Source organism: Chrysemys picta, unplaced genomic scaffold (genome assembly GCF_011386835.1).
Source record: "Chrysemys picta bellii isolate R12L10 unplaced genomic scaffold, ASM1138683v2 scaf1946, whole genome shotgun sequence".
NCBI lineage: Eukaryota > Metazoa > Chordata > Testudines > Emydidae > Chrysemys > Chrysemys picta.
In genome coordinates, this window is record NW_027054651.1 from 503 (window position 1) to 11,000 (window position 10,498).

The 10,498-nt window shown below is 50.4% G+C and overlaps 1 protein-coding gene across 2 annotated transcripts; it reads right to left on the reverse strand.

Moving 5' to 3' along the window:
• Positions 1–845: 845 nt before the first annotated feature.
• On the reverse strand, positions 846–8,629 carry LOC135980139 (class I histocompatibility antigen, F10 alpha chain-like). Of its 2 annotated transcripts, XM_065580201.1 has the most exons (6): positions 8,337–8,628; positions 7,797–8,072; positions 5,896–6,171; positions 4,039–4,140; positions 3,594–3,626; positions 846–1,239 (listed from the first exon to the last, which is right to left on the reverse strand). In XM_065580201.1, the coding sequence occupies exons 2-6, from the start codon at positions 7,954–7,956 to the stop codon at positions 1,229–1,231; spliced, it is 582 nt and encodes a 193-aa protein (XP_065436273.1). In that variant the 5' UTR covers positions 7,957–8,072; positions 8,337–8,628; the 3' UTR covers positions 846–1,228. The 2 variants fall into 2 exon arrangements, with proteins under 2 accessions (XP_065436273.1, XP_065436272.1); XM_065580200.1 differs by lacking the exons at positions 846–1,239; positions 3,594–3,626 and having other exon boundaries at positions 3,884–4,140; positions 8,337–8,629.
• Positions 8,630–10,498: the final 1,869 nt, after the last annotated feature.

The following is a 10,498-nucleotide window of genomic DNA, read 5'->3' on the forward strand; positions in this document are numbered from 1 at the left end:
TGCAGCTTCTGTTTAAACAAACTTAATAGTCACAGGTTACCCTGCTCACTGTGGAACCTAGCTTTCAAAGCTTCCCAGATGCACCGCGCGTCCCGCTGGGCTCTTCTAGTCGCCCGGCTGCCTGGCTGGGCATAATCAGCAGCCAGGCGATTTGCCTCAACCTCCCACCCCGCCATAAACGTCTCCCCCTTGCTCTCACAGAGATTGTGGAGCACACAGCAAGCTGCAATAACAATGGGGATATTGGTTTCGCTGAGATCAGAGTGAGTCAGTAAGCTTCTTCATCTCCCGCCTTCAGACGTCTAAAAGCACACTCCACCACCATTCTGCACTTGCTCAGCCGGTAGTTGAAGAGTTCTTTTTCACTGTCCAGGGCACCTGTATAGGGCTTCATGAGCCAGGGCATTAGCGGGTAGGCTGGGTCCCCGAGGATCACTATAGGCATCTCCACATCCCCAACAGTTATTTTGTGGTCTGGGAAGTAAATACCTTCCTGCAGCCGTCTAAACAGACCAGAGTTCCTGAAAACGCGAGCATCATGAACCTTGCCCGGCCATCCGACATTGATGTTGGTAAAACGTCCCCTATGGTCCACCAGTGCTTGCAGCACCATTGAAAAGTAGCCCTTTCGGTTAATGTACTGGCTGGCCTGGTGAGCCGGGTCCCAGGATAGGGATGTGAGTTCCACGTATAGCCCCACCACAGTTTGGGAATCCCATCGCGGCGAAGCCATCTATGATCACCTGCACGTTTCCCAGGGTCACTACCTTTGAAAGCAGTAGCTCAACGATTGCGTTGGCTACTTGCATCACAGCAACCCCCACGGAAGATTTATCCACGCCAAAGTGATTCGCGACTGACCGGTAACTGTCTGGCGTTGCAAGCTTCCAGAGGGCTATGGCCACTCGCTTCTGGACAGTCAAGGCTGCTCGCATCCGGGTGTCCTGGCGCTTCAGGGCAGGGGACAGCAACTCACAAAGTTCCAGGAAAGTTCCCTCACGCATCCGAAAGTTTCGCAGCCACTGTGATTCATCCCAGACCTGCAGCACTATGCGGTCCCACCAGTCTGTGCTTGTTTCCCGGGCCCAGAATCGCCGTTCCACACCATCAACATGACCCATTGCCACCATGATGTCCACGGCGCGGGGTCCCGTGCTTTGCGAGAGGTCTGTGCCCCTCTCAGACTTAATGTCCTCACTGCGCTGCCGTAGCCTCCTCGCCCGATTTCTCAGCATCTGCCTTTGAAAAAGGTGGATGATAAGGTGCGAGGTGTTGACAACGGCCATAACTGTAGCGATGATCGCAGCAGGCTCCATGCTCACAGTACTGTGGCGTCCGCGCTATCAATCACCAGAAAAGTGCGCGAACTGATCGCCCGCCGGCGCTTTCAGGGAGGGAGGGCGGGAGTGAGGGTTGAATGATGACAGTTACCCAAAACCACCCTTGACGCATTTTTTGCCCCAGCAGGCATTGGGGGCTCGACCCAGAATTCCAATGGGCAGCGGGGACTACAGGAACTGTGGGATAGCTGCCCACAGTGCACCGCTTCCAATGTCAACGCTTGCCCCGTTAGTGTGGACTCACAAAGTCGAATTACTGTCCTTAGTGTGGATACACACGTTTGACTTTGTAATATCGGTTCCACAAATTCGCTTTAAGTAAAATCGAACTACTCTCGTAGTGTAGACATACCCTCAGGGATCAGTTCTGGGTCTGGTTCTGTTCAATGGCTTCATCAAGGGTTTAGATAATGGCATAGAGAGTACACTTATTAAGATTGTGGCGATACTAAGCAGGAAGGGGTTGCAAATGCTTTGGAGGACAGGATTAAAATTCAAAATGATCTGGACAAACTGGAGAAACAGTCTGAAGTAAATAGGATGAAATTCAATATGGGCAAATGTAAATTACCCCACTTAGGAAGAAACCATCAATTGCACACATAAAAATTGGGAAATGACGCCTAGGAAGAAGTACCACAGAAAGGAATCTGGGGTCATAGTGGATCACAAGCTAAATATGAGTCAACCGTGTAACACGGTTGCAAAAAAAGGCAACATCATTCTGGGATGATTAGCCCGAGTGTTGTAAGCAAGACACAAGGAGTAATTCTTCCTCTCTACTCTGTGCTGATTAGGCCTGAACTGGAGTATTGTGCCCAGGAAGGATGTGGACACATTGGAGAAAGTCCACGGGAGAGCAATACGAATGATTAAAGATCTAGAAAACATGACCTATGAGGAAAGATCGAAAGAATTGGGTTTGTTTAGTCACAGAAGAGAAGACAGAGAGGGGACATGATAACAGTTTGCAAGTACATAAAAGGTTGTTACAAGGAGGAGGGGAAAAATTGTATTCATCAACTTCTGAGGACAGGACAAGAAGCAATGGGTTTAAATTGCAACAAGGGAGGTTTAGGTTGGACATTAGGGAAAAAAATCTTGTCAGGATGGTTAAGCACTGGAATAAATTGCCTAGAGAGGTTGTGGAATCTCTCTCATTGGAGGTTTTAAGAGCAGGTTAGTCAGGGATGGTCTATATCAGAGGTCTTAAAACATGCGGCCTGTGGGGCTAGTTCCTGCAGCCTGCAAATCTCCCCGTGGCCCACTCCCCACCCCCTCCAGGCCAGGGGTGGGCAAACTATAGCCCCCGTGGCGCCGCAAGCCCCGCGCCGCTCCCTGAAGCGGCCGGCACCACATCCCTGTGGTGGCAGGGAGTGGGGGTGGGGGCAGAGGGCTCTGTGCGTTGCCCTCCCTTCCAGGCACCGCCCCTCCGCAGCGCCCATTGGCCGGGAACGGGGAACAGTGGCCAATGGGAGCTTTGGGGGAGGTATCTGGAGGAGCAGCAAGGCCAGTGCACGGAGCCCTGTGGCCCCTTCCCTAGGTTCCGGCTGCTTCCCGGAGTGGCGCTGAACTGGACAGGCAAGCAGGCAGGGAGCCTGTCCTGGCCCCGGAGCTGCTCTACGTAAGCGGCGCTGGGCCAGAGCCCGCAGCCTAAACTCCTTCTGCACCCCAACTCCCTTCCCTGAGCCCCCTGCCGCACCCTGCACCCATCCTGCACCCCAACTCCCTGCCCTGAGCCCTGGCCACACCCCGCACCCCTCCTGCACCCCCTAGGAGCAGGGAGGGGGTGGAGTTAGGGTGGGGAATTCAAGGAAAGGGGTTGGAATGGGGGCAGGGAAGGGGTGGGAAAGGCAGGGAAGGGGCGGGGCCTAATAGAAGGGGCAGAGTTGGGGCAGGGCTGGGGGCAAAAGGGGAGGGGTGTCAGTGATGCGGCCCTCGGGCCAATGCACTAGTCCTCATGTGGCCCTCGTGGTCATTTGAGTTTGAGATCCCTGGTCTAGATAATATCTAGTCCTGCCTTGAGTGCAGGGAACTGGACTAGATGTCCTCTCGAGGTCCCTTCCTGTTCTAGGATTCTATGGTACTAGAGCAATAGTTGGAGATTTCCCGAAAAGCCTCACTGTAGACAAGGTCTATGAGTGGGAGCGAGGATCTCCTGTCAGTGGCTCCAGGCTAAAATCCACAAGCATATACTGATGGCTGTTCAGAGATGGTCACTTGAAAAGAGGCGATGGGTCTCTTGTCACTTACCCTGAGCTACAGCGTAGCCGTCTCCCGTCCTCCCTGCAGAGAGAAGGCAAATTTCAGTGAATGCCGCTCCCGAGATAGGAACCGACTCCGATCTGTGTCCACAGCTCAGAAACAGGGCCCCTGGCCCAGCACAGACTCCTGGCGCCAGTAATGGACTCAAGGTCCCAGGCGCTCACGATCGGCAGGAGAGAAAGACACGAGACAGTTTCCAAAGATCTCAGTCCACTGGCTGCTGGGCTCGCTGGAAAACCAAGCCTCATATAAACTGTAACCCGCACCAAGGTTCTGGGTCTGGCCCTCCAGCAGCTCCCATGGGGGTCATTAGCTCAGTCCCGCAGTGGGACAGTCACACAGTACTGACACTGGCTCCTGTATTGCTGTTGGCCTTAGGTAGGTGTGCAGGGCCCGGCAAGTCCAGGAAATGCCCCCAACCCAGCCACTTTACCTGGGCATTGCTTTTTCCAGAAGAATACTCCGATTATAACACCAATCAGGACAGCTGCAGTGATAACTCCAGCCACAATGGGAATCAGACTATTATTTGGTTCTGAAATGGAATGGAGAGAATGAGCAATGGGGAAAAATCCCCCACTAAAACCCCCCTTTCATCCCAGTGCAGGGATCAGTCAGTCAGCTCCCCAGATAAGGGCTGAATCCTGCAACCATCCACCCCTTCCAATGCAGCCACCATGCACCTACCAGGCATTATACCCCACCACAGAAAGTCCTGGACACTAGACCCAGCCTCTACCACTTCAATTCATAATAAATATTTAGCACTTAAAATAGAAGACTTTTATAACATTAATCAATCTTCATAAACCTAATTATTAGAGAGAATTAATGTCAGTATCGTCCCTAAACGGGAAAGGGGGAACACTTGCTGAAGATCACACAGAATCAGTGAAAGAGCCAGGAATAGACCCCAGGAATCCTGACTTCCAGCCCCTCCTCCCCTAACCCACCTGCCCCCAATCCCCTTCCAGGAGTCCTGGCTCCCAGCCCCTAACTCCCCCTTGACCACCCTGACTTTCATGACTAATGGAACACAGTCCCATTGTGTGATTCTGGTGACAAACTGGAAACTGACCTCAAAGCTCTGGATTTCCCTGCCATGAATATAGTTAGACACTATGCGTGTTTTTTGAGGGGGCAGGAAGTGAAGAGGGGACGATAGAGATATTTTAATACTGTTCTTGGTTTATATGAACCTGTTAAACCCCAAGTTCTGTATACACTTTAAGTTTCATTAATCAGCTTCTCCTGTTGTCTGAAAGATCCACATAATAATACAGCAAAAAGAAAAATATTTCTAAGAGAATAAGGAAATGTGGTTTATGACACAAAAATTGGCAGGGGACGTAGTAGCAGGATTATGATGTGAAACCATCTGTTGACTAGATTTCCAGTGCAGGCTGCCCTTTTAGAAATTGTTTGCACTTCCAAATGCTGCATTTTTCCACATCCCAATTAACCAAGCAAAAAGATGGGTAATAAATTCTCTCTCGACTTCCTTGTGCTAGGGGCATAGGAGACTCTCCCCCGATGCAGGGCTCTAATCTGCCTCCTCGCTCCATTCCAAGGCCAGACCCTCTCTTCCAGCATCACTGCACACAGAAACAAGCTGCTCCCAACATTAAACCTCTACCTCTGGCCACACGGGCCCATAGAGTCGTGTTTCTGAGAACCTGCTGAATCCTAGGACTAGAAGGGACCTCGAGAGCTTATCTAGTCCCGTCCCCTGCACTCATGGCAGGACCACGAGTGCATGAAGTTGAGAACGGGCTGGAAGCTGAAGCAAGACCAACTCTGTCTGGAAATAAGGGGCAGATTTGAGCTTCTCCTGGGATGTGATAAATTCTCCATCCCTTGGAGACTACATCTGGAATGGAAATCTCTTTCTGAAGGATCAGCGCTAGTTTGCCCACAGATGACCAGACTGTGATTCCCCCCTGCACTGGACTAGGCAGGAGCTCAGATCAGATGATTAGAATGGTCCCTTCAGGCCTTAATGTCTCGTTGTTAATCTTCTCCCTTCAGAGACACTGTATTGCTGAGATGTATCCAACAGCCCCAGAGGCAGCAAACTGGAGAGCAAGACATGAGCCCCAGGCACTGTGGGTCCCAGCTCTAGCACAAGAACTTGACTGCAGGGGGACAGAGCCAAAGAGGACAGGGCCTCACAGACCCTGAGGAAAGTCCAGCTTCAGCCTATAAATCCGAATGAGAATTTTTCAGGGGTTGAGTTTAATGGATTCCCCCTCTCCCACTAGGAAAACAGACAAACACACAAACTCCTTACCCCAGGAGACAGAGAGTGGCTCTAACAGGCTTTCATGCTCCACGTGACATGAATAATGGGCTTTGATCTTGGGATCAATCTCCATTGTCGCCCAGGTCTGGTAGGTCCCATCCCCATTGGGTAGGATACCTTCAGAGTAGGTCTCCTGCTGTCTGCTCTCCCCATTTTTCAGCCAGGTCACGGTGATGTCCCGGGGGTAGAATCCACTGACCTTACAGGAGAGGGTGGTGAGGCCGTCATGAGATGACCTGTCGCTCACTCTAGCTGTTGGACACACTGGGAAAAAGAAGAAACTCAAGTTAGGTGTTTTCAAGCTCTAATCCAGGCAGCATTTTCTAGAGCTTTGCAGCATGAAATTCTGAGACCCGAGCAGTGGGAGAGGATGAGAGTCCATGAGACAGAATCCCTCTGATGAGAGAGAACCACCATGTTAGAGGATTTCTGTGCCAAATTCACAGCATCAGCAACGGTGAATCCTGAATCCAGGTCCCTGACCTGGCCTCTGCTCCAAACCACAGAGACACAAATACCTTGACAGGTTTCACTAAACTCCAGATACAGGTGTCAATCACATGCTAGGTTTGTACCCATCTCCTCTCAGTCCCTGGATTTGAAAGAGAGAAGAATCTTGCCCTGGCCAGGGAGCAAAAACTGGACTGGATAAACTGACCAATTAGAGACGGAAAGGGCCCATTAAACAAAAAGTGACACACAGTGCTAAATTGCCCCTCAAACGAGCTAATATGAATTGGCTAATTTCTTGTAGGTTGTTACCAAATCTATTTACCCCAATATTATGGATTTCAAAAGGAATTATGCTAATGTTGAAAAATCAGTTTCCCAGCCCCCTGGCACTGAAATACACATTACAATGCTGTGTATGGATTTTTCTTGTTGGCATTTGTAAAGATGGCAAAGGACAAGATAATGTTCTGCTGAGGTTTGTGAGAGAAATAAGCAATTAGTATAATTGTTGCAAAAAACTGGGTAGAAATTTCAAGTAACCTTGAACAGCAAGTGCAAACTGTTTGGGAAGGGAAAGATCAGGGTGTGTAATGATGCTAACTAATCTGGGAAATGTGTGTATATGGTAACAGACAAGGTACATAAACGGGTAATAGTGAGTTAACATTTTGAAGCAGACTGTCCTCATGAGTTGGAGTGTTAAAGCATTTAACCTCTTCCCTTCTATGTTTGTGATTAATCTTTAACTAAAAAGCTTTGGTAATAAATTTGAGTGTGATTATCTGGTGTCTTATTGATAAAAGAATCGAAAAGTAAGTATGAAAGTGTTGCAGCAAAGGTAGGTTTTGAGGGGGAAAACTTTAAGGACAAGGGGAGCCTTCTTCCAGGTTAGTATGGGGAGGGCAATTCCACATGTAGGGAATGGCATGGAAGGAAGCACATAAATGACTGTAGGAGAAGTTTGGCAACAAGGACAAAGCTACCATCATTGATGGAACACGGGCTGGGGGCAACACAAGAAATATGATGGTACAGACAGTGAATGGGGAAGAATTACATGGTGAATGAAGCTGGTGTCCATGGAAGTGGCACTTCCATAATTAAGCAGAGTGCTCTAACATGCACAAGTACAGATTGCCTTGATAACGGCTGTGTCACATCAGAGGAAGAGGTAGAATTTGTGATGTGAAGTTGCGCTCATTTGGTCAAGTGGCTCTGGAGATGCAGCTTCTCTACAGTGAACTGCTTTTAACATTTTCAATTTCTTATCTTTTTTTCCAGCAGAACTGATGGGGAAGGGGTTGTTTCCCCACCTATCCCTGGTGCAAGGTTCGCTGAATATCCCCCTACCCACCTGCTCCAGTTTGGAACTGGGGCTGGGGAATGGAGATGTAGCCAGTAGTGTCCCCCTAGGTGGGGCTTGTCCCTCACCTTACCTTTCCTCTGTAGAGTCTCCTTCCCGTACTCTAGAGCACTCCTTAGCCAGGAAATACAATTCCCCTCCACGTAGCGTTTCCACTGCTGGTTGTCATTTACTTCAGCCTCCCATCTCCTCTTGGTGATCTGAGCCCCAATATCTGCTGCTACCCAAGTCATGGTCTCCTTATCGAAGGTAAGAAAGTCTTGTCCGTCATATGAATCCTGGTAAAACCCCTGAATGCTGTTGTCTTCCCGGAGATCACAGCCGTATATCGTCTGGATGATGTGAAACCCTGAAACACAGCTGAGGGTCAGAAGCAGTCTCTCTCTGAAAATCTCACCAAGAGCCCACTGCAGGTAGCCCAGTGGTGGTTCTTCTTGCTACTGGGCCCTCCCTCCCCTGAGAAATGGGGTTCCCACTTATGCTGTTGGGTCCTACACCCTCCCAGCTCCTTTCAGGAGGGAACCCAAACCCGCAGGGGGCACCCTCTCCATCTGTTGGGTCTTGTACACTAAAGAGCCCCCACTGCAGAGAGCTCACAACCTTCAAGGAGTACCTCACTGCTGCTTGTTCTTGTATGTTCCCTGCAGGAGGAGCAGGGTGGCACAATCCCAAAGGGAGTACTCCGGATATTGCAGGGATCTATCCCCTCCAGCTCTCTTCTGCTCTCTGAGGATCCCCCCAGTTCTCGTAGTCAGGGTCATTCTGGAGAAGAGAGGGAGTTCAGGGTGTCTGTACCCCACTCTCTTCTGCTCTGGTTGTATTAACTTTGCAGGGTCCTCAGGATCACTTGGTCCCCCACCTCCGTCATTGACAGTACCCTCATTCCCCTGTGAGGAGGGGGTACAGGTCTGTCCCCCACACTAACCTCTGCTCTGGTTTAATGACCTCAGAGAATGCCCAGGGTCACTCTGTTTCCCTGCCCCATCTTCTCCGTGCCCCCAACTCAGTCTAGGAATGGCAAAGAACCAACTTCATATGCTTGGCCTCTTTTTCACATGGCCACTGTCTCAAGGTGATTCCCTGTGAGGATCAGGCCACTGACGGCCCTTAGTTCAGCTAGCCACCATTTTCCTACAGCCAGGCTAATCTTCACAACGGCCCCCATCTCGCACACAACCAAGAGCAGACTCAGTTAATGGAGCCACCCCTGGGCTGATAGGAGGCAGGGAGGGAGACTGGGGGGGAGGGAAGGGGGATGGGGACAGGAAGGAGAATTTAGGGGAGCGGGAGAGAGGCTGTGGTGAACAGAGAACACTGCGGGGATCACGAGGAAGACTGAAACGTGGGGAAAGGATCAGACCCCTAGCTTGGCAAACTGGGTAGAATGTTGGGGCACAAAAATAACTCACACAGGGTCCCAAATATTTTCACCCCTCCCTCACCCTGCATTAGATACATCGAGGTAAATGCCAAGATTTTCAGCAATGACTAGTGATTTTGGGTGCCTAACTGAGACCCTTTAAAGGGGCCTGATCAGAAAGTGGGAGCACCCGGCCTCTGAACATCAGACACCCAAAAATCACTAATCACTTGTGGAAAACATTAAAAGTAACAACAGCTACAGAAAGGTTAGTAACCATTTTTTCTTTTTCAACTGTTTGCACATGTCCCTTCCACGTTCGGGGACTCCCAAGCAATACCGTAAGAGGTGGGCTCGGAGTTCATGGACACATGGATTACAATACTGCCCAACCAAACCCAGTGTCATCTCTCACTTGGTGGGTAATGGTGTAGTTGGAAGAAAAAGTATGTACTGACGCCCAGGTCGCTGCTCTGCAAATGTCCTGGATCAGGCCTGGGCCATGAACGCCACTGAGGAAGCTTGTGCTCTCACAGAATGGGCCGCAAGGAAGGCAGGTGGTGGGACACCTGCCTGCTCGTAGCACATGTGAATGCACAATGTAATCCACAATGAAATTCTCTGAGCCAAAAGGGGTAGGGTTTTCATCCTATCAGAGCGGTGTGGATTTATGGATCAGCTTAGGACACCTGCCTAACATCCAGAGGGTGGAGATGTCATTCCTCCCTATTCTTGTGCGGCTTGAGGAAGGGAATGGGCAGGAAAATACCCTGATTACTATGAAACTCCAAGATTACCTTTGGGAGGAACACGGGGTGGGGGCAACGTTGTACCTTGTCGCAGTAGCGTAGCCGGGGGGGGGGGAGGGGGAGCAGGGGGAGCGGCCGCTCCCCCACTGAGCAGAAGCTGTGCCTTTTTTGTGCTCCGACGCCTTTTGCTCCTGCGCTACTGACTGAGTGGAGCATTTTTTTTTGCTCCCAGCGCCTTTTTTTCTCCCGACACTTTTTGCTCCCGGTGCCTTTTTTTAGCTCCGCTCCCCGTGCTCTTAACCTGGCTACGCCACTGCCTTGTCGTTAAAGAACACTGTATATGGAGGTTTTGACATAAGAGCTCTAATCTCCGAGACCCTCCTGACTGAGGTAATTGCTACCAGAAAAGCGACCTTCTAGGAAAGGTCCAACAGAGGGCACAATGCTAGAGGTTCAAAGAGAGGCCCCGTGAGCTCTGACAGGACCAGGTTTAAGTCTCCCAGGGGGATGTTGTCAAGGCTGATTCCCCACTCTGGCATTTCGAGTGCAGAAGGTGGGAGCCTGCAAGGACTCGAAAAATTAATACTGGCCACTCCAGCCTGGTAATGCTGCCACCACCCAAGTGAAAATCTGCCTTTTGCCAATCCAGAAGAACTCTCTTGGGAA